Source organism: Rattus rattus, chromosome 7, assembly GCF_011064425.1.
Source record: "Rattus rattus isolate New Zealand chromosome 7, Rrattus_CSIRO_v1, whole genome shotgun sequence".
NCBI lineage: Eukaryota > Metazoa > Chordata > Mammalia > Rodentia > Muridae > Rattus > Rattus rattus.
This window is the reverse complement of record NC_046160.1, coordinates 57,854,836-57,879,685: the sequence shown is the minus strand read 5'-3', so window position 1 is coordinate 57,879,685 and position 24,850 is coordinate 57,854,836. Positions and strand designations below refer to the sequence as shown.

Here is a 24,850-nt window from a genome sequence, read left to right as displayed (position 1 = left end):
CATTTGCATTTTTTTAAAGCAAATGACAAAAACCAGAATTACCAGCTTTTTTTCTTTAAAACCTAAGCTTAATATTACACATTTAAACAATAGTCAAACTGACGAGGTTGCCAGCATCCATGCACAACTAGAAAACATCCTTAATTTACACTAAACCAGAAATGTATTACCATTGATGCAGTAATAGCTTACATCACTAAATACTGAAAATAAAGTTGAAATATTTCTGTAGACGATTCATCTGGCAATGTTAACGTCACAGCAGGCTGACACTACTCACAATTCAACACAGTGGGAAGCAGATCCATGCTGGTGTTAAAGACAATCTCGTCCTAGCAGTACTAAGGAGTTAAGAGGGCTCACCTCAGATGACGTTTTGTTTAAAGCAGAGTGCATACAGAGATTACAAAAGAAAAAAAAAAAAGAAGAAAGAAAGGAAGGAAGGAAGGAAGAAAGAAAAGAAAAGAAAAAAGAAAAAGAAAGGTCTATTTTGTGGTCCCAACAACAAACTCAAAAATCTGACAAATGGGGGCTCCGACGAACTGTATTATAAATACTTTAGATTAGGTACAGTTATACAGAAAGTCGAGTTCGCTTGAAACCTTCAAAAAAAAAAAAAGTTCCTGTTATTCCTCAAATGGTACTTGTTATGGTTTAGCATTCCTGTTACATGCGTGCGTTGAATTGTTATCCAAGTGTAGCAGGTGCTCCTTACCATTTATCGTCAGGGACTTTAACTGTCCGTCTTCTTCAACTTCTACTCTTTCCTGACCGTTCTCCACAATTCTCTTTGTAGTGATTTTTTTGCCATTAACTATTTTAGTTGAAGTTGATATTGATTTGAAGTTGCCCATTCCACTGCCGCCAAATGACGCTGAAGAAAATGAAGTGAGACCCCCATGACCTAGTGACCCGAATGGAGTAAAGCCTGTATCAAAAGCAGGAAATCCACTTCCAAAAGAAGGAAATCCACCGAAGGCAGAGAAAAAGGAGCCAGCACCTCGGCTTCTACTTCCTCGGGGACCCCTTCGGTTTCCAAAAAAGTCATCAAATGGATCTTCAAAGAAGTCAAATGAAAATGGGTCCCTTCCACCAAAAAATTCCCTGAAGACATCATCTGGGTTCCGGAATGTGAAGCCAAACTCAAATGGACTGTCAAAATGACTTCCACCTCCTCCTCCACCACCATTTAATCCTTCTTTGCCATATTTGTCATAGATGTCCTGCTTTTTAGCATCCGATAACACTTCATATGCCTCCGCTTCTTCTTTATTTTCAGGACTTTTGTCTGGGTGCCATTTGAGTGCCTGCTTTCGATACGCCTTTTTAATGTCCTCAGGTGAGGCATGTCTGTGCATGCCCAGCACCTCATAGTAATCCACCATGTTTTAACAGACCGTTGGAACAAATTCGAGGACGAGGGCGGCCAGCGAAGGGGGGAAGTCAGGCGGCCGGTCTCCTCGCGGCTCTGGCACAGCTGCGCTGGTGGCGGTGGCGGCCTCAATTTGCTTTCCTATACAACCTAGAACAACCTGCCCAGTGATGGCACTGCTCACAATGGGTTGGGACCTTCTACATCAATCACCAAACAAGAAAATCTCCCAGAGATTGCCCACAGGCTAATTTGATGGAGAGTTTTTCTCAATTTTACCTCTTTCCACATGACAAATGTCAAGTTGACAAAAACTAACCAGTATAATGTAACACACACACACACAGAGGACTTTTATGCTAAACCCCACCTTATTAATAAGAACACATTATTTAAATGGTTATATTGTACTTACCTTACTTTGACTAGGTAAATGGAATTATGTACTCCAATATGGTTTGGCCTTCTATATTTTGTGTGAACATTTGCTTATCTGTGCTTATTGCTCAGTCAATGGCAATACTTAAAAATCCTACCCAGTAGATGTGAGTTTTCTTTGAAGATGGTCAACATGTTTGCTTTTCTGTCCATTTTTGTCTTCCTGAAGATCTGCATTGTTGAACATCCCGTGGCCCTCTAGGACTGCAGAGGTACTGTTGGGCTGGGACTAGCTTTTCCAACTTACAGCTCTTCTTGCATCTATTCTGAATAGATGAATTCTTGAATTCTCTTTTGATTATTTCTTTTTCTACGTCAACTAGATAACAAATTATCACCTAAAAATCATTCTGGAAAGTAATTCTATGACTTTCTTTGATGTTATTTTTCTAACATCCATTTTACAATAGTGTTTTTAGTAAGTGTGGTGGCTTGAATATGATTGGCCCAGGGAATGGCACTATTAGGGGTGTGGCCTTGTTAGAGAAGGTATTGCCTTGTTGGAGGAAATGTGTCACTGTGGGGGTGGGCAATAAGACCCTCCTCTTAATCACGTGGTAGCTAGTCTTCTCCTAGCAGCTTCAGATGAAGATGTAAAACTTTTAGCTGCTCCTGCACCATGCTTCCACCGTGATGATAATGATCTGAACCTCTGAACCTGTAAGCCAGCTGGAATTAAATGGTGTCCTTATAAGAGTTGCCTTGGTCATGGTGTCTATCCATACCAGTGAAACCCTAAGTATCTAGTAGAGGCACTTTTTTGAGAGCCTAAATCAAAGAATTCTACCTCAGAAATCCTTCACACTTAGAATTTTCAGATCATTAATTTCTTGTCTGCTTGCTTACATTGTAGCCATTAAGAAGCTAAAAGTCATTGAGCTGAGATCTCACTTTGTTGCCCAGGAATGTGATTCTCTTGCTTTAGCCTCTCAACTGGAACTACAGTTGTGCATCATCACAATCCAGGTTTGGTAGTTTGAATAAAAATGCCCCCCCCCATAGGCTCTTAGGGAGTGGCCTTGTGGGTTAAAGTAGATGTGCTATTGTTGGAGGAAGTGTGTCACTAGGGGGCAGGCTTTGAGATTTCATCTGCTCAAGCCGGGCCAGTGGTTCATGGTCACTTCTTGCTGCCTGTGGATCCAAATGAAGACCTCTCAGCTATCTCTCCAGCACCATATCTGCCTGCCATGCTTCCTGCCATGAATATAATGGACTGAACAGTAAGCCATCCCCAATTAAATGTTTTCCTATATAAGAGTGGCTGTGGTCATGGTATTACTTCACAGAAATAGAAACTCTAAGACACCAGAGGAAATGCTCTTTTTTCTTTTCTTTTCTTTTTTTTTTTGCGACTATTTTGCTACATGTTTAAAATCTTATTGTGCTGTAATTATTTTGTTTTCAGTGTGACTTGGTAAATACCTATTGCCATTCGCCATTCTAGTCACACAGTAGGCTATTCCATTGGAAATACATGTTCTGATGTATAAAATTTTTCTTGCATTTTTTTCTTTTACTATTTTGATCTATTTTTCTCTTCCATTTAAACAATGCCCATTATTTGGTGTCTTAGGGTTTCTATTGCTTCAGTGAAACACCATGACCAAAAGCAAGTTGGGGAGGAAAGGGTTTATTTAGCTAACACATTCTATATTGCTACTCATTATTAAAAAAAGTCAAGACAGGGATGAAAACAGGCCAGGAACCTGAAGGCAGGAGCTGATGCAGAAGCCATGGAGGGCACTGCTTACTAGCTTGCTCTGTTTGCTGGCTCAGCCTAATTTCTTATAGAATTCAGAATCACCAGTCCATGATGGAACCACCCACAATGGGCCTGGTCTTCTCCCATTGATCACTAATTGAGAAAATGCTTTACAGCTTGACCTCATAGAGGCACAGCCTCAACTGACGCTCCTTCCTGTCCGATGACTCTAGCTTGTTTCTAACTGACACAAAACAAGCCAGTGCATTTGGATATTGCATCTCCTGGATATACTTTTGAGTGCTACATAGTAACAGACTGCATGTATTATGATGGCTCTATAAAATTTTCATGGAAATTTTAACAGTAAAAGTCCTATTGTTTAGTGCTGAAGCTAGGAAAACATAAATTACATTATGCACATAGTTTTGGTGACAGGAGTGAACAGACTCCCTATATTAGCAGTACTGTAAGAGTATAGCACATAAAATTATTATATATAGATAGTAGTAGATAGTATATTTATATAGTATTGGACAATGATATGAGTATGTTGCTGGCTTATGTCCATATACAAAAATTTTAATTGTGCTTTTAAAGTACATTTTTCTACCCAACCTGTTCCACTTAAAACAGTATGCTGAGCTTTGATGGAAACAGCTAAAAACACTAATGTTTATTACAGTACATAAAAGTTATTGAACACATAGAAACCTCATTGACTAGCTGAATAATCACTAAGTTTGTGTAATTATATTCTACCATGTTTGTACAATGATGATGGAATGGCCTAACGATGCAGTTCAGAATACATGCCATTAAGCAATGCCTAGCTACAATAGTTTTCTAGAGCTACTATAAATAAATACCGCAGATTGAAGCAATGGGAATTTTTTTCCTCAGTGGTTTTTGAGAAGTGTTTAGGTCAGATCAAACTGCAGTAACAGAAAGACGAGGAATTCCTACAAATGATGAAGATGTTAATTTCCCTTTCTTCAGTGTTTTTTTGTTAACTAGAAGAATTTTTTTTCTTTTAAGATTTCCAGGGCTAAAAATTATATGATCTAACTAGGTCAAATACATAGTCTCAACATAATTAATCAGAGTTGGTTTATTTCTTTTAAGTTATAATATAACTATATACTCTTATTTCCTCAAAGTTGTTAGTTAAACTTAATGCAGCTCGTTGGAGGTAAGGCTAACTCAACTTGTGTCTTCGGAAATTTGATTAGGAATGCTGTCAAAACATGAAAACTGGTAGTGCCTTGATACATTATTTTTCCCCTATTAGTACAAGCTAGAAGAGAAAGAAATGGTCATGGTAAGCAATTTCAGTACATCATCAAAGGCTTTATTTTGTGTTCTTGTGTCCATGTACATGTATGAGCCTAGGCAAGAAGTGCTTAACAATTAGGCTAGGCTGACTAGACAGAGTGTGCCTGTTTCCATCTCCTCAGTGCTGGGATTACACGCCTGTACACCACTGCACCTAGCTTTTTAGTGTGAGTCCTGGTATAAACTCACTCTCATGCTTGCACAAAGAGCCCTTTACTAAGACATCTTTTCAGCACACAAGACCTTTTTTAAAATTCTTTTATTTTATTGGATATTTTCTTTATCTACATTTCAAATATTATCCCCCTTCCAGGCTTCCCCTTTGGAAACTCCCTATCCCATTCCCCCATCCCCTGCCTCCACGAGGGACTTTCCCACCCATCCACCCTCTCCCTCCCATCCTCTGCCCTGGCATTCCCCTACACGGGGGCATCGAGCCTTCACAGGACCAAGGGTCTCTAAGTTTCATGTGTGCAACATCTATCTATATATTCCTCTGAAGTGTACTTCCATTTTTTCACTTGAAATTCAAAGAACTCAGATATTTTTCTCTTTATTTCAATACACAACCACCTTATTTTTGGCTACTTCCATTTATTTGCCATTTCACTAAAGACAAACAAATTTAAATAGGAACATGCTGCTTTGTTCCCACCACTCTGAATTTGGTGTGTAATCAAATCCATTTCATACTCTACACATTTTGGGTTTACTTTAAGCTCTAATACCCAGTGACTATTGTTTAAACATTTTATTATAGATTCCATTTGATGTTGGTACTTATAAAATGCTGCCTTTTGCACTGTTAGAACTGTTATTCGGGTGAGTGCATATATGCTACTTAGTTATTGAAGAGTTGGCTAACTTGATTATTAGGAAAAAAAATCTTATTTTGTTTACACTTTTTCTTATATTGGATATGTTTTTATTTACATTTCAAATATTATCCCCTTTCCCGGTAAACCCTCCAGAAACCTTCTACTTGTATGAGGCTGCTGTTCCCCCACCCACCTACCGCCCAGCCCTGACATTCCCGTACACCGGGGCATCAAGCCTTGACAGGACCAAGGGCCTCCCCGCCCATTGATGCCCCCACACAGTCATCCTCTTCTACATATGTAGCTGGAGCAATAGGTTCATCCCTGTGTAGTCCTGGGGTGGTGATTTACTCCGTGGGAGCTCTACGGGGTCTGGTTAGTTGATATTGTTCTCCTTATGGGGTTGCAAACCCCTTCAGTTCCTTCAGTCCTTTCTCTAACTCCTCCATTGGGGACCCCATTCTCAGTTCAATGGTTCACCTCTGTATTTGTCAGACTCTGGAAGTGCCCCTCAGGAGACAGCTATATCAGGGTCCTGTCAGCATACACTTCTTGGCATCAACAATATTGTCTGGGTTTAGTGGCTGTATATGGGAGGTATCTCCAGGTGGGGCAGTATCTGGATGGCCTTTCCTTTAGTCTCTGCTCCATATCTCCTCCTGTGAGTATTTTTGTTCCCCCTTCTAAGAAGGACTGAAGCATCCACACTTTGCTTTCTTCTTCTTCAGCTTCCTGTGGCCTGTGAATTGTATCTTGGGTAATTTCGAGCTTTCCGGCTAATATCCACTTATCAGTGAGAACATACCATATGTGTTCTTTTGTGATTGGGTTACCTAACTCAGGATGGTATTTTCTAGTTCCATCCATTTGTCTAAGAATTTAGTGGAGTCATAGCTTTCTTTTTTTCTGTAAATAAGAAATACCCAATTTAATAAAGATGGAAGACATCTTTATTAAATTGGGTATTTCTTATTTACATTTCAAGTGTTATTCCTTTTCCTTGTTTCCAGGCAACACTCCCTAACCCTTCCCCCTCCCCTTCTATATGGGTGTTCCTCTCTCCATCCTGCCCCCATCACCGCCCTCCCCACAACAATACTGTTCACTAGGGGTTCAGTCTTGGCAGGACCAAGGGCTTCCCTTTCCACTGGTGCTCTTACTAGGCTATTCATTGCTACCTATGCAGTTGGAGCCCAGTGTCAGTCCATGTATAGTCTTTGGGTAGTGGCTTAGTCCCTGGAAGCTCGGGTTGGTTGGCACTGTTGTTCATATGGAGTCTCAAGCCCCTTCAAGCTCTTTTAGTCCTTTCTAAGATTCCTTCAACGGGAGTCCCGTTCTTGGTTCAGTGGTTTAATGATGGCATTCGCCTATGTATTTGCTGTATTCTAACTGTGTCTCTCAGGAGAGATCTACATCCGGTTCCTGTTGGCCTGCACTTCTTTGCTTCATCCATCTTATCTAGTTTGGTGGCTGTATATGTATGGGTCACATGTGGGGCAGGCTCTGAATGCGTGTTCCTTCTGCCTCTGTTCTAAATTTTGCCTCCCTATTCCCCGCCAAGGGTATTCTTGTTCCCCTTTTAAAGAAGGAGTGAAGCATTTTGGTCATCCTTGAGTTTCATGTGTTCTGTGCATCTAGGGTAATTCAAGCATTTGGGCTAATAGCCACTTATCAATGAGTGCATACCATGTGTGTTTTTCTGTGATTGGGTTACCTCACTCAGGATGATTATTTTCCAGTTCTATCCACTTGCCTACGAATTTCATAAGGTCATTGTTTTTGATAGCGGAGTAGTATTCTATTGTGTAGATGTACCACATTTTCTGTATCCATTCCTCTGTTGAAGGACATCTGGGTTCCTTCCAGCTTCTGGCTATTATAAATAAGGTTGCTATAAACATAGCAGAACATGTGTTCTTGTTATATGTTGGAGCATCTTTTGGGGATATGCCTAGGAGTGGTAGAGCTGGGTCCTCAGGTAGTACTATATCCAATTTTCTGAGGAACCGTCAGACCGGTTTCCAGAGTGGTTGCCAGCTTGCAATCCCACCAACAATGGAGGAGTGTCCTCTTTCTCCACATCCTCGATAGCATCTGCTGTACCTGAGTTTTTGATCTTAGCCATTCTCAGTGGTGTGAGGTAAAATCTCAGGGTTGTTTTGATTTGTATTTCCCTGATTACCCAAGATGTTGAACATTTCTTTAGGTGCTTCTGGGCTGTTCAATAGTCTCCAGTTGAGAATTCTATGTTTAGCTCTGTAGCCCATTTTTTAAATAGGGTTATTTGGCTTTCTAGAGTCTAACTTCTTGAATTCTTTGTATATATTTGATATTAGCCCTCTATTGGATGTAGGATCGGTAAAGATCTTTTCCCAATCTGTTGGTTGCCGTTTTGTCCTAATGACAGGGTCCTTTGTCTTACAGAAACTATGCAGTTTTATGAGGTCCCATTTGTCGATTCTTGATCTTAGAGTATAAGCCATTGGTGTTCATTCAGGAAAATTTCCCCTGTGTCCATGTGTTTGAGGCTCTTCCCCACTTTCTCGTCTATTAGTTTCAGTGTATCTGGTTTTATGTGGAGGCACTAGATCCACTTGGACTTGAGCTTTGTATAAGGCAATAAGAATGGGTCAATTTGCATTCTTCTACATGCTGACCTCCAGTTCAACCAGCACCATTTGTTGAAAATGCTGTCTTTTTTCCATTGGATGGTTTTAGTTCTTTTGTCAAAGATCAAGTGACCATAGATGTGTGGGCTCATTTCTAGGTCTTCAATTCTATTCCACTGATATACCTGCTTGTCTCTATACTAATACCATACAATTTTATGACTATTGCTCTGTAATACTGATTGAGGTCAGGGATGGTGATTCCCCCAGAGGTTCTTTTATTGTTGAGAATAGTTTTCACTATCCTGGGTTTTCTGTTATTACAAATGTATTTGCAAATTGCTCTTTCTAGTTATGTGAAGAATTGAATTATAATTTTGATTGGGATTGCACTGAATTTGTAGATTGCTTTTGGCAAGATGGCCATTTTTACTATATTAATCCTGCCATTCCTTTATATCTTTCAAGGTTAAAAAATAGTACAAAATTTAATACCAACTATAAAAATAGTATTTAAATAATTTTAAGGGAGAAATGCTCACTGTAGTATAAAATCCATATTTTCAACTCAGCCCATCTTGAAAAATTCACTTTATTGATAAAAATTTATCTATACATCTAAGGGTTACTTATTTTCAATTACATTTCCCCTAACTTATCATCTATTTTCTTTTAAATATTAATGTAACCTATGTCAAATGCCAGAGATACAGAATGAGTTTTTAATGACATAATATCTATTTCTGGATGATTATAAAAGAATAAAAGAATTCTAGTATGCTCCTTTTAGGTAATATATTAAAAGAAATTAAGAAAAGGGAATATTGATGTACTTTGGCATTTCCCTTAACTTATTTAAGTTAAAATATAAGTGCTTAAAAATATGTTCAAAACTTTTAAATACATTGCATGTATTTTACCTGTCAGTTTTAGTCCTTATGTGAGTACACATTGTCATTCCACTTTTATTGTATGTATGCAGGCAATCCCTTGTGAATTATATATAATGATAACTAAAATAAGGTTTGGTATCACAATGCTGCAAGATGTAACAACAACCACAACTATAAACACACACACACACACACACACATCACTTATGTTTATTTACTTCTTGATAGAAAAACTATCTTGTTCACAAATTTAGTATCAGATGTAACATTATGTTTTCTGGAATACAGGGCTTCACAGAAGCCTTTGGCATGAGCGTATGAGAGGTGTGGAAGGCAGGGGGAGCTATTAAGAATGGAAGCCTGAAAGAGGATCTTTGCTCTAAATGATTGATTTCAATATAAACGTATAAGTTAGTGTTTATTTTGTTTTGTCTAAAAGATGCTGGGTTCATGGAGAGAGTTAAGTGAATAAACGCACTATGATGCATGGGTGTGGAGTTAATCACCATTTTAACTAGACCCTGTACATTCTTTGTGAAGATGTTATAGGAACAGTATTATTTATTTAAGACAGGGTCTCACTTTGTAGCACTGGCTGGTCTGAAACTTACTGTACTGGCTGGTTTTGTGTGTCAACTTGACACAAGCTGGAATTATCATAAAGGAGCATCAGTTGAGGAAATGGCTCCATGAGACCCAGCTGGAAGGCATTTTCTCAATTAGTGATCAAGGGTGGAGAGGCACCCAGCCCATTGTGGGTGGTGCAGTGCCTGTGCTGGTGGTTTTGGGTTCTATAGGAGAGCAAGCTGAGAAAGTCAGGGAAAACAAGCAAGCCAGTAAGTAACATTTCTCCATGGCCTCTGCATCAGCTCCTGCTTCCTGCCCTGTGTGAATTCCAGTCCTGACTTCCTTTGGTGATGAACAGCAATATGAATGTGTAAACTGAATAAACCCTTTCCTCCCCAACTTGCTTCTTGGTCATGATGTTTGTGCAGTAATAGAAAACCTGACTAAGACATTTACTATGTAGACCACGCTAGCCTCAGGCTCACTGAGATCTATCTGCTTCTGACTCTGGAGTGCTGTAATTAAAGGTAGGTATCATCACATACCTGTTAAAATCTAAATTTATGACTTCTTGGCCTTTTGAATATGATTATGTCTAAGTCCTGGGTGCTTGGAACAGAACCATGTATGTGCCTATAACTGATTAAAGGTGGGTCTTTGTTCATAAGGTCTCTCTGAAACACACTGTCGTCATGTGAGTACTTCAGATTTTCTTCTATTCCTCAGATATACTTGAGAAATGTTTGACATGGGAGTAGCTCTCACATTACAACTACTGTTTGTGAATCTATACTAGCTTTGAGTCTACTTTCAGTTTGATAGTATCAGGCCATCCTATACAATGCTTGTTGGTTCTTTGTTCCTATCTTAGTGGGCCCTTACAAGCTCAAGCAGAAGCATGAAGCTAGAGGAGCTTGCTTCCAAAGAGGCCAGTGTAATACAAATATAAAAACAAATGAGATAGCTGGGCTCTGTCCTATACCATGTGGCCATTTCCTACTCTGTTCACTGGATGCAATTTCAGCCTGTGAAATCTTATCCAGCAATGTCAATTCCCAAGTTTTCTCCTTTCACTGGTGTAAATATATATGTATATATATATATAATATATATACTAACAATATATATAATAATTATATATATATCTATAGCCTTTAAAGTTTTTAAATAATTTCACATTTTATTCAATGCTTGCAACCTCTGAATAAAGAACTAATTGTATTTCAATAAGAAAGCTGAGTGAATTAAGGAAAACAGGCTAAGACAAGATGTACTTTTAAGGCATCTGGGAGGAGACTTAAGCTGAATAAAAGAAATCTGAATCTCAAATTAACCACTTGCATTACTTTCTTATTGCTGCTGTTAAATATAGTGGACTAAAACAATAGAAATATTTTTATAGTTCTTTAGAAGTCAGGGATAGGGTGATAGTGGAATGTATTTCATTCTAGAGGGAGAATATATCTGTTTAGATTGTGAGATGAACTGGATTCCTTTCTGTTTTAGGAATGAGGTCATCACTTTTTCTGATGCTGTAGTCTGAGAGGTGTTTCTAGTTTGTGGATGCTGCCATGTTCCTCAGTTTCTCCTTCCTGCCTTCAAAGTTAGCAAAGTGGATTGATCTTCATATTGTATCTCTCTGGTAAGAAGAGGTTCTCCAATTGCATTAGTTACTTTTCTCATTGATGTGAAAAAAAAAACCTGACAATGCAACTTAAGGGTTTATTTTTGTATGTCCACTTTGAAGGTACAGTTCGACATGGCTGGGAAGGCATGGTGGTATCCAGAGGTCTGCAATATCAACTACATCTGCAGAATATCTTTTGTTTGCCTTGTAAGGTGACATCTACTCATCCTGGAGATCGGAGTATGACATCTTGATGGGGATTCATTATTCTGAGTAATATAAAGCTTTATTTCATTAGGTTATTCACTTTTTATCAACCCTTTCAATATGTAATCGCTACTCCTTTATTTTTTCCTCAACATAGAATTTTTATTAATTATTTGGTAATTTCATACAGTGTACCTAGATCAGACTTGCTTCCCATTCTTCCCAGGTCCATCCTCCCAACTTTTTACTCCCACAAACACCACCAAGTCCAATTTGTGTTACTCATATGCTCATTGGGAATGACTACACTTCCAGGGCCCAGCCTCTTAAAGAAAACTGGGTTTTTCCCGACTCCCACCCCCAGCCAGAAGCTATCAACTTTGAAGAACTACACTTCAATACCTGTATCAAAGTTTTTAAGGACTCTCTTTAATAGCTCTGTCTGGACTTTATTTTGGGCAGGGAGTCTCACAGAAGCCTTCAATATGTCTCAGTCTTAGGAGTCTGAAGATGGCAGCACAAGATATTAGCAATGAAGAATGGTAATTCATGATCCACATGGTTTTCTAGCAGCAACTCAGATCACGACACCAGCATGGCCTACACGGTAGTACAGACCACATAAGTTTTTCGAGGAGACTTAATCCAGAAAATGAACCATTCTTCATCACCATCAGAGTCATGGTGATTGTACAGTGTGGCAGCATGTTAGGGGTAGGACCTGCTAGAAATCCAGGCTGTTGAACTCCAACCCTGCCCTGGGCCTGGTCATCCTGCCAGCTCTGGAGTCCCCAATCTCCCCTCCTCAGACAGGTAAGCACTTCTGACTGCAGCAGCGGCAGAGGCTCCACTGTATTGTCTAGTGGCAACACAGGCTTAGTAGGTAGCAATGGGGAGAGGCAGGCCTACTGGTAGCCACAGTCTCCTAGCTGACCAAGAACTAGGCCCTATTTGTTCCTTATGTGCTCCTTCATGCATTGTATCTCACTTCTCTACTTGTTGCCACGGTGTTTTTAGTTCACTTTCTTTCCAGTGAAACCACTGTTTAAAAGCATCTTCCTGTAAGACCTTCCCTTTTATTTTAGTTGTTCAGAGATATTGTCAGCTCTGCAGCCTCATCCTCTGCTGTCATATCTCCCCTTGAAGCCTCCATGGACTCTCAGGCTCCTTGGACCTGTCCTGAGACCACACAGGTTCTGGTGGCCATGGCCATCTTGAAATCTCTTTCCCTGACTTTTTTTAATGGCATGAGATATTAACAAGCATCTTAATTGTTAATTAAGTTAATGACAAAGCACATTCATGGCTGCAGAGGGAGAAGATGAGCATCTGTCTGGTACTGCTCATGAATACACGAATCCTATGCATCAGGATCCCACATGTCCTCATTTAACTGACTTCTTTAAAGCCCCTATCTCTAAATATGGACAGTTGGAGATTAGCGCTTTCAAAAGGGTATTTGGGAGCCCAGTTTAGTCCATAGTTAAGCATGCTTATGATTTTCTCTGTGAAGCACGTGCTGACAAATGAAATCAGAAGGATGAGGTAGGAGAGGGAAGAGTTTGAAAAAGAATTAGAGAGCAGTTAAACACTCACTAGAGAAAAAGTTAACACTACCATTTGAAGTTAACTGTAGTCATTTGTTTAGAATCAAGTCTGGACATTTCTGTGATTTCCTCCAGTTAGGTAATCTGATGTTACAGGAAAAATAAAAAGAGGGGAAAAAAACAAAAGAAAGAAAAGATATCTGAGTCCAACCAGGAACTGAACTTAGACAAATAAGAATAAAAAGAAGCATAATGTTTTATAGGACAAGTGATCGTGAGTAGCAATGAAGAAGATGATATAAATAATAGTTTTAGTTGTCTAATTACACATCCAAAAATTACAAGCTTAAAAGAAATACTTTGCCCACAGTTTTGTAGAGCAATGTGAGAAGTGCTCAGAGAGGTTTCTCTCTGTTGCATTGGTGTCATTTAGGGCAGCCTGTACTTTAGAATCAGTTGTCTTTACAGCCTATGAGGAATGGACTTTTCAATGTTATGGAGGTGGGGGGCTATCTTACATGGTATCTGACCATCTAAGAGCTCCCAAAGGACATGGAAGATAACAGGATAATGAAAGGAAAAATCTGGAATTGTCGGTGTTGCACTTGTAACATTCTACTGATATAATCAGTCACAGAGCCTACCCAGATTCAAGGAGGTAAAACAACTCTACCCCTAGATAGAAGAACTGTAAAGTCACATTATAGAAGAACAAAGAGGAATGTAACAACAGAAAACAACCCTAAAAGCCCACAATACAGTGAAAGAGGGAGCAATAGATATAATAATGACAATGATATAAAAAGTACACAAGTGCTGTCACAGTGTTACAAAACAAAGCCCAGGCCAGGTATATCTTTCTACTCAAAGAATTCTACAGGCAGAGGCAGGAGGATGGATGGTAAAGTTTGAGATTATCTTGGGTTACATAGTAAGATCCTGTCTCAAAACCAATATCCACAAAACCCAAAGCCCTGTATAAAATAGACAAGAAACAATTTTGACTTCAAAACAAAAATAAAATCTCATTACAACCAAAGTGTGTGTGTGTGTGTGTGTGTGTGTGTGTGTGTGTGTGTGTGTGTGTGTGTAGTGGCTGAGGTTAGAGAATAAAATGAGTAGACACAGGGATGGGTCTATCTGTCTAGTGTGTTTGGGAAGTACAAGGAAATCTAGCGTGGGTAAAACACAGGATAAACACAATGATAGATCACAGTCATAACGGCAAGGTTGGCTTTTATTTAATATAATTAAAAGGCAGTTAACAATATGTGCAAGAATGACTAAGTGGTTCCTGTAATAGTCAAATAAGAAATGAAGCAAGTCCGAATTGGAAAGTAAAACTTAAGAAGTTGTCTTAGGGTTTTCTTGCTGGGAAGAGACACAGTGACCAAAGCAACTCTTACAAATGAAAACATTTCATTGGGCTGGCTTACAATTTCATTGGTTTAGTTCATTATTGTCATGGTGGGAAGCACGGCAGCGTGCAGGCAGACATGGTGCTGGAGAAGCAGCTGAGAGTTTTATATCTTATCCATAGCATTAGGGAAAGAACCAGTCTAACTGATCTGCTAGGCCTAGTTTGAGCTCAAGCCCACACCCAGTAACAGGCCTACTTCCAACAAGACCACACCTACTCCAATAAGGCCAGTCTTTCTACAATGTCACTCCCTAAGAGCCTATGGGGCCATTTTCATTTAAACTACCACAGAGATTAACTGGGTTAGATTGAGAACATCCTTGGTTATTACAGTCAAGACAAGAAAATATCTTATTTTAGTCTATTAAGTTTCAAGGAACCCAGCTAGATTTATGCCTTATTCAAGAAGAAAATGATATAACTAAAAGAAATAGGAAATTAATATGATATTAACACTTGTAAGATTATTTTTGTATTACTTAAATTGTATATCAACAAAATGTGATGTGGAACTAGTATGCTTTTGCTTATAGCCACCTAATAAAACAGTGTGTGTGTGTGTGTGTGTGTGTGTGTGTGTGTGTGTCTATAGGTGTATATACCAACTGATTTTAGTATCCTGAAGAAATGAAGTCCAGTATGGTTAAAAATAATCAACATCCCACTTACAAAACATTGTTATTTGGGAACAGCTAACATTTATTGAGCACCTCCTATTTTCTAAGTTGCCTATTTTCTATAACGTAACATATTTGTTATATTATAGAATTTTGAGAACCATCAGTCAATAGTATTTTCCATTGAACAAAAGTCTAAGAATGAGACCAATACCACCTTGCTCAATGTCTTAGGAAGTAACACATTCAGTTGTTCTGAAGCTGATTCTCAGGAAAAATAATCAGCCCATCTTCAACCTATGCCATAACAGTCTTTAGTTTTACATTCATTTCTCTTAAGTTCAATATAGAGTGTGGTGGTGACAGTGTCTTGGAGACCCTGGCACTGCCCTCTGGCCTGGCACCTGTTTCTCAAGGACCACTGCATCTCCACCTTCAAGAACTGGTCCATCCTGAAGGGCTGCTTCTGCACTCCAGAGAGGATGGCAGAAAAGTGTTTTTTGTTTGTTTGCTTTTTTTTTTTCTGTTTCAAGTTTAAACTGCTGGGAATCAGAAGCTGACCCCACAGAGGTGAATAAAGAACATTCATTCCTCACTATCCAGCAACATTTCAAGAACTCTCAGTGAATTTGTGAAACTGGACAAAGATGAAGCCAAGAACAAAAATGCAAAGGAGACCAACAATGAGCAGAAAGAATCTGAAGAAATATCCACCATAATCTTGAGCAGTGAGTCCTTGCTGGGGTGACCTGGACCTGAATGACGTATCACATCCAAACCATGTGTCTCTCTCACCTGGGAGGTGAGGGTAGCACGAATTAGGATCAGCAGGAGAATGGAACAAAATCATATACAAAATGAAAAACCAAACAAAAACCAATATGGATCAAAACAGTATTTTTACTTAATTTACCACCATCAATTCTCTCTAAAGTCTTAAATAGTTAAAATTTCTTCTTATAAGATACTAAGGGAAGTCCCACACCCGCGGATCCCGGCCTGCAGCAGCTCTCTGCTCCCAGAACCCGTGGGAGAGATACCTTACCGCCTGGTCAGGTGGGCACTCCTGAGGCTGCAGAGCAGAAGAGACCACCAACACTGCCCACCCCTGCCCACATCCCTGGCCCAAGAGGAAACTGTATAAGGCCTCTGGGCTCCCGTGGGAGAGGGCCCAGGTGAGGCCGGAGCCCTGCCTGAGACACCACCGGAACCTGAAGGAAACAGACCGGATAAACAGTTCTCTGCACCCAAATCCCGTGGGAAGGAGAGCTAAACCTTCAGAGAGGCAGACACGCCTGCGAAACCAGAAGAGACTGCTCTCTACACACATTGCTGATTCCAGAGGAAAACACCGGAGGCCATCTGGAACCCTGGTGCACGGAGGCTCCCGGAAGAGGCAGCGCAGATCTTCCCGGTTGCTGCCACCTCAGAGAGCCCTGGAGGCAGCACCCCATGAACGAACTTGAGCCTCGGGACCACAGGTAAGACCAACTTTTCTGCTGCAAGTGACCTGCCTGGTGAACTCAAGACACAGGCCCACAGGAACAGCTGAAGACCTGTAGAGGGACAAAACACACACGAAAGCAGAACACTCTGTCCCCATAACTGGCTGAAAAGAAAACAGTAAAACAGGTCTACAGCACTCCTGACACACAGGCTTATAGGACAGTCTAGCCACTGTCAGAATTAGCAGAACAAAGTAACACTAGAGATAATCGGATGGCGAGAGGCAAGCACAGGAACCCAAGCAACAGAAACCAAGACTACATGGCATCATCGGAGCCCAATTCTCCCACCAAAACAAACATGGAATATCCAAACACACCAGAAAAGCAAGATCTAGTTTCAAAATCAGATTTGATCATGATGCTGGAGGACTTCAAGAAAGACGTGAAGAACTCCCTTAGAGAACAAGTAGAAGCCTACAGAGAGGAATCGCAAAAATCCCTGAAAGAATTCCAGGAAAACACAATCAAACAGTTGAAGGAATTAAAAATGGAAATAGAAGCAATCAAGAAAGAACACATGGAAATAACCCTGGATATAGAAAACCAAAAAGAAGAGACAAGGAGCTGTAGATACAAGCTTCACCAACAGAATACAAGAGATGGAAGAGAATCTCAGGAGCAGAAGATTCCATAGAAATCATTGACTCAACTGTCAAAGATAATGTAAAAGCGGAAAAAGCTACTGGTCCAAAACATACAGGAAATCCAGGACTCAATGAGAAGATCAAACCTAAGGATAATAGGTATAGAAGAGAGTGAAGACTCCCAGCTCAAAGGACCAGTAAATATCTTCAACAAAATCATAGAAGAAAACTTCCCTAACCTAAAAAAGAGATACCCATAGGCATACAAAAAGCCTACAGAACTCCAAATAGATTGGACCAGAAAAGAAACACCTCCGTCACATAATAGTCAAAACACCAAACGCACAAAATAAAGAAAGAATATTAAAAGCAGTAAGGGAAAAAGGTCAAGTAACATATAAAGGCAGACCTATCAGAATCACACCAGACTTTTCGCCAGAAACTATGAAGGCCAGAAGATCCTGGACTGATGTCATACAGACCCTAAGAGAACACGAATGCCAGCCCAGGCTACTGTATCCTGCAAAACTCTCAATTAACATAGATGGAGAAACCAAGATATTCCATTACAAAACCAAATTTACACAATATCTTTCTACAAATCCAGCACTACAAAGGATAATAAATGGTAAAGCCCAACATAAGGAGGCAAGCTATACCCAAGAAGAGGCAAGAAACTAATCGTCTTGGCAACAAAACAAAGAGAAGAAAAGCACACAAACACAACCTCACATCCAAATATGAATATAACAGGAAGCAATAATCACTATTCCTTAATATCTCTCAACATCAATGGCCTCAACTCCCCCAATAAAAAGACATAGATTAACAAACTGGATCATAACGAGGACCCTGCATTCTGCTGCCTACAGGAAACACACCTCAGAGACAAAGACAGACACTACCTCAGAGTGAAAGGCTGGGAAACAACTTTCCAAGCAAATGGTCTGAAGAAGCAAGCTGGAGTAGCCATTCTAATATCAAATAAAATCAATTTCCAACTAAAATTCATCAAAAAAAGATAAGGAAGGACACTTCATATTCATCAAAGGAAAAATCCACCAAGATGAACTCTCAATCCTAAATATCTATGCCCCAAATACAAGGGCACCTACATACGTAAAAGAAACCTTACTAAAGCTCAAAATACACATTGCACCTCACACAATAATAGTAGGAGATTTCAACACCCCACTCTCATCAATGGACAGATCATGGAAACAGAAATTAAACAGAGACGTAGACAGACTAAGAGAAGTCATGAGCCAAATGGACTTAACGGATATTTATAGAACGTTCTACCCTAAAGCAAAAGGATATACCTTCTTCTCAGCTCCTCATGGTACTTTCTCCAAAATTGACCATATAATTGGTCAAAAAAACAGGCCTCAACAGATACAGAAAGATAGAAATAATCCCATGTGTGCTATCGGACCACCACGGCCTAAAGCTGGTCTTCAATAACAATAAGGGAAGAATGCCCACATATACGTGGAAACTGAACAATGCTCTACTCAATGATAACCTGGTCAAGGAAGAAATAAAGAAAGAAATTAAAAACTTTTTAGAATTTAATGAAAATGAAGGTACAACATACCCAAACTTATGGGACACAATGAAAGCTGTGCTAAGAGGAAAACTCATAGCGCTTGAGTGCCTGCAGAAAGAAACAGGAAAGAGCATATGTCAGCAGCTTGACAGCACACCTAAAAGCTCTAGAACAAAAAGAAGCAAATACACCCAGGAGGAGTAGAAGGCAGGAAATAATCAAACTCAGAGCTGAAATCAACCAAGTAGAAACAAAAGGGCCATAGAAAGAATCAACAGAACCAAAAGTTGGTTCTTTGAGAAAATCAACAAGATAGATAAACCCCTAGCCAGACTAACGAGAGGACACAGAGAGTGTGTCCAAATTAACAAAATCAGAAATGAAAAGGGAGACATAACTACAGATTCAGAGGAAATTAAAAAAATCATTAGATCTTACTATAAAAGCCTATATTCAACAAAACTTGAAAATCTACAGGAAATGGACAATTTCCTAGACAGATACCAGGTACCAAAGTTAAATCAGGAACAGATAAACCAGTTAAACAACCCCATAACTTCTAAGGAAATAGAAGCAGTCATTAAAGGTCTCCCAACAAAAAGAGCCCAGGGTCCAGACGGGTTTAGTGCAGAATTCTATCAGACCTTCATAGAAGACCCATACCAATATTATCCAAACTATTCCACAAAATTGAAACAGATGGAGCACTACCGAATTCCTTCTATGAAGCCACAATTACTCTTATACCTAAACCACACAAAGACCCAACAAAGAAAGAGAACTTCAGACCAATTTCCCTTATGAACATTGGACGCAAAAAATACTCAACAAAATTCTGGCAAACCGAATCCAAGAGCACATCAAAACAATCATCCACCATGATCAATAGGCTTCATCCAGGCATGCAGGGGATGGTTTAATATAAGGAAAACCATCAACGTGATCCATTATATAAACAAACTGAAAGAACAAAACCACATGATCATTTCATTAGATGCTGAGAAAGCATTTGACAAAATTCAACACCCCTTCATGATAAAAGTCCTGGAAAGAATAGGAATACAAGGCCCATACCTAAACATAGTAAAAGCCATATACAGCAAACCAGTTGCTAACATTAAACTAAATGGAGAGAAACTTGAAGCAATCCCACTAAAATCAGGGACTAGACAAGGCTGCCCACTCTCTCCCTACTTATTCAATATAGTTCTTGAAGTTCTAGCCAGAGCAATCAGACAACAAAAGGAGATCAAGGGGATACAGATCGGAAAAGAAGAAGTCAAAATATCACTATTTGCAGATGATATGATAGTATATTTAAGTGACGCCAAAAGTTCCACCAGAGAACTACTAAAGCTGATAAACAACTTCAGCAAAGTGGCTGGGTATAAAATTAACTCAAATAAATCAGTAGCCTTCCTCTACACAAAAGAGAAACAAGCGGAGAAAGAAATTAGGGAAACGACACCCTTCATAATAGACCCAAATAACATAAAATACCTCGGTGTGACTTTAAACAAGCAAGTAAAAGATCAGTACAATAAGAACTTCAAGACACTGAAGAAAGAAATTGAAGAAGACCTCAGAAGATGGAAAGATCTCCCATGCTCATGGATTGGCAGGATTAATATAGTAAAAATGGCCATTTTACCAAAAGCGATCTACAGATTCAATGCAATCCCCATCAAAATACCAATCCAATTCTTCAAAGAGTTAGACAGAACAATTTGCAAATTCATCTGGAATAAAAAAAAACCCAGGATAGCTAAAACTATCCTCAACAATAAAAGGACTTCAGAGGGAATCACTATCCCTGAACTCAAGCAGTATTACAGAGCAATAGTGATAAAAACTGCATGGTATTGGTACAGAGACAGACAGATAGACCAATGGAACAGAATTGAAGACCCAGAAATGAATCCACACACCTATGGTCACTTGATTTTTGACAAAGGAGCCAAATCCATCCAATGGAAAAAAGATAGCATTTTCAGCAAATGGTGCTGGTTCAACTGGAGGTCAACATGTAGAAGAATGCAGATCGATCCATGCTTATCACCCTGTACAAAGCTTAAGTCCAAGTGGATCAAGGACCTCCACATCAAACCAGACACACTCAAACTAATAGAAGAAAAACTAGGGAAGCATCTGGAACACATGGGCACTGGAAAAAATTTCTGAACAAAACACCAATGGCTTATGCTCTAAGATCAAGAATCAACAAATGGGATCTCATAAAACTGCAAAGCTTCTGTAAGGCAAAAGGACACTGTGGATTAGGACAAAAGCGGCAACCAACAGATTGGGAAAAGATCTTTACCAATCCTACAACAGATAGAGGGCTTATATCCAAAATATACAAAGAACTGAAGAAGTTAGACAGCAAGGAGACAAATAACCCTATTAAAAAATGGGGTTCAGAGCTAAACAGAGAATTCACAGCTGAGGAATGCCGAATGGCTGAGAAACACCTAAAGAAATGCTCAACATCGTTAGTCATAAAGGAAATGCAAATCAAAACAACCCTGAGATTTCACCTCACACCAGTGAGAATGGCTAAGATCAAAAACTCAGGTGACAGCAAATGCTGGCGAGGATGTGGAGAAAGGGACACTCCTCCATTGTTGGGGGTTGCAGACTGCTACAACCATTCTGGAAATCAGTCTGGAGGTTCCTCAGAAAATTGGACATTGAACTGCCTGAGGATCCAGCTATACCTCTCCTGGGCATATACCCAAAAGATGCCCCAACATATAAAAAAGACACGTGCTCCACTATGTTCATCGCAGCCTTATTTATAATAGCCAGAAGCTGGAAAGAACCCAGATGCCCTTCAACAGAGGAATGGATACAGAAAATGTGGTACATCTACACAATGGAATATTACTCAGCTATCAAAACAATGACTTTTATGAAATTAGTAGGCAAATGGTTGAAGCTAGAAAATATCATCCTGAGTGAGCCAACCCAATCACAGAAAGACATACATGGTATGTACTCATTGATAAGTGGCTATTAGCCCAAATGCTTGAGTTACCCTAGATGCCTAGAACAAATGAAACTCAAGACGGATGATCAAAATGTGAGTGCAGATCGCTCATGAGAGACACAGCCAGAATACAGCAAATACAGAGGCGTATGCCAGCAGGAAACCACTGAACTGAGCACGGGACCCCTGTTGAAGGAATCAGAGAAAGAACTGGAAGAGCTTGAAGGAGCTCGAGACCCCATATGTACAGCAATGCCAACCAACAGAGCTTCAGGGACAAAGCCACTACCCAAAGACTATACATGGACTGACCCTGGACTCTGACCTCGTAGGTTGCAAATGAATATCCTAGTAAGAGCACCAGTGGAAGGGGGGAAGCCCTGGGTCCTGCTAAGACTGAACCCCTAGTGAACTAGACTGTTGGGGAGAGGGCAGCAATGGGGGAGGGTTGGGAGGAACACCCATAAGGAAGGGGAGGGGAGGAGGATGTTTGCCCGGAAACCGGGAAAGGGAATAACACTCGAAATGTATATAAGAAATACTCAAGTTAATAAAAAAAAAAAAAATGTACATAAGAAATATAAGTTAATAAAAAAAAATAAAATAAAAAAAATAAGATACTAAAAGTATACTTAGGAGGATTGTATACTAAGTTATACTATTTTTGATGTAAACTTGTTAGAAATGTACTTCAAAAAACATACCTATTAAGAAATAAATACAAACTATGATTTATTTGTAAGATATTATATTTAAAATTAGTGTCAATGAGCTTTTTGGTTTATAAATATAGGTTCATAAACACAATGTGTTAAGACACTAATGGTGAATCACATATATAAAGTACTGAAATATGTATTTTCTTTCAACTTTAAAGCATCTCTCTTAACAGCTGAGGTCAACTGAAATAAAATGCAAATAGTGGTATTTTCCTTTATATTATAGGTACATAACTACAGCCAAATGGTTATACAACACAGAAACTATATTGAGGATAATCTAGTAGTTAATATTAAATTCTAGCCATCATTTACTATTAGTATATATCAACGTGCAGAAACTCTGTTCTAAAAAATTATCTTCAAAGAAACAGAATACTAATGATATAGTAAATGCTCTTAATTCACAGATTAGGGACCGTGGCTCCCCTTTCCCTCCAGTTCTGAGGGTAGACCACAAAGGCCTTGTACAAACCAGGCAAGTGCTTTATCACAGAACTATATCCCCAGCCTTCTGAAGGTTCAGATACTGGCTTGTTCAAGTCATACGAAAGTAGCATTTCCAGCACTGATGTAGTTGGGCAGTTTTTACATTTTTTTTTATTACTTAATAAATAAATCTTACCATTTTAACTCTAATAGGAAAATTATCAAGTAATAAAACTGTTTCTTCAGTCAAGCAGCTCTTCTAGTTTCCCCCTTTTTAACAAGCATTCTATGAACACTATGCTGTTTTGTAACATTAGAGCAATTTAATAGCTTCAAAGAACTTTATCTATAGGACAAAGTTCACTTCACATGATTAAGCTGGAAAAAGCTTACGCAAAGACCACAGCTTAAAAACATCTTTATATCATTCTGATGTCATACATTGTGAAATAGTTCTGCTATCTTGACATTTTCTTCAGATAGCCAGCTCTCCTGTTGTAGTTGGTTTATAAAAGCTTCCAAAGACTTTCATCTTCCTAGATGCTGCTCTTATAGCTCGAAGAGCCTCTCAGGAGACAGCTGTGTCAGACTCCTGTCAGCAAGTACTTCTTGGCATCAGCAATAGTGTCTGGGTTTGTGTCTGCATATGGGATGGATCCCCAGATGAGGCAGTCTCTGGATGGGAACCAGAAAGTCCCAGATGCCAGGAAAGCAAGGGCCTCCCAGGACCCCATGGGGAAGACATTAACTGAAATACCCCACAGAGGGGAGGGAGAACCTGTTGAGACCATAACTAGAGTTTAGGCATAGCTCCCCACAGTTAAGGGATGGGGTCACCTACCCATCTCCAAAATTCTAACCCAAAATTGCTGCTGTTTAAAGGAAATACAAGGAGATAAATGATTCTTAAGACTTAGCTTTTAGGCATACTTCTTTCTCATCTCTCAATTTTCTCTTCTGAGACTTATTTTTATTTTTTAGCAATATCTTCTCCCTAGAAAATATTTTAAAATCTGAAAAATATATAGACTCTTATCAGTTGGAACCATGAAGCTATAACTTTGAGTAGTATACTGGCCAAACAAATGTATTTAAGCAAGAAACTTCTACTTAATATATTTTTAATTAATTTTTAAGAGCAGTAGTGCACTTTTCAATATATGACAAATATTTTAGGTTTTTAAATGACTGGTATGAAAGCATAACCCATTAGTTAATTTTAATACAATGTATGTATCCAAGTGCTATTTTTTGTTGTTGTTTTAAATGGCTTCATAACAGTTTAAATTTTAAATAAATTGTCATACTTTTAGTACTGGTACAAATTAGTGTTGTTTTTCTCTCATGCGTTTCTCATTAGTAATCTTTTTGGCTTTCTCTACTCAATCACCTTGAAAATCATTCCGGTAATGGGCCACCCTACTCAACTTTACTCCCTCTCCACTACTTCAATACTTGACAGTGTTCAGGCAAAGAAAAATATTGTTGGGATTACAGTTTGCTTTTAAAAAAATGGATACCCTATCTGATGGCAAGAGAGTCAGGAGTAAAATGGTCACTACACAGGAATTGGTACTTACTGGGAACCTGAGAATCTCACTTCATATTCTTTAACCACTTTTCAATTCTTTCTTTGTAATGTAGAGGAAAAGTGAAATTTTAAAAAAGAAAGAGAACTTTGATGTATTTTTTTTAAAGTTTTGCCAAATGATTAGCTTGCATATAATATCTAAGTAATCTATTCCTGAGTACTGCAAAAGCAAGAATCTCTGTAAGGATCACCAGCAGGCTGAACAAGCTAGGAAGAACAAGCTAGTAAGCAGCACCCTCCATTAGCTCCTGCCCTGCTTAAGTTCGTGTCCTGATGTCCTCTAATTATGAACAGGGATGTTCACCATGCTCTTTAAGAAATCTAGATTG

General features: G+C 39.1%; 1 protein-coding gene across 1 annotated transcript; it reads right to left on the bottom strand.

The window, feature by feature from the left end:
- Nucleotides 1–647: 647 nt before the first annotated feature.
- LOC116906069 (dnaJ homolog subfamily B member 6-like) lies at nucleotides 648–1,496 on the bottom strand. The gene has a single exon (XM_032909102.1). It carries the CDS (start codon nucleotides 1,383–1,385, stop codon nucleotides 648–650), a length of 738 nt encoding a protein of 245 aa, XP_032764993.1. The 5' UTR covers nucleotides 1,386–1,496.
- Between the last annotated feature and the right edge of the window lie 23,354 nt (nucleotides 1,497–24,850).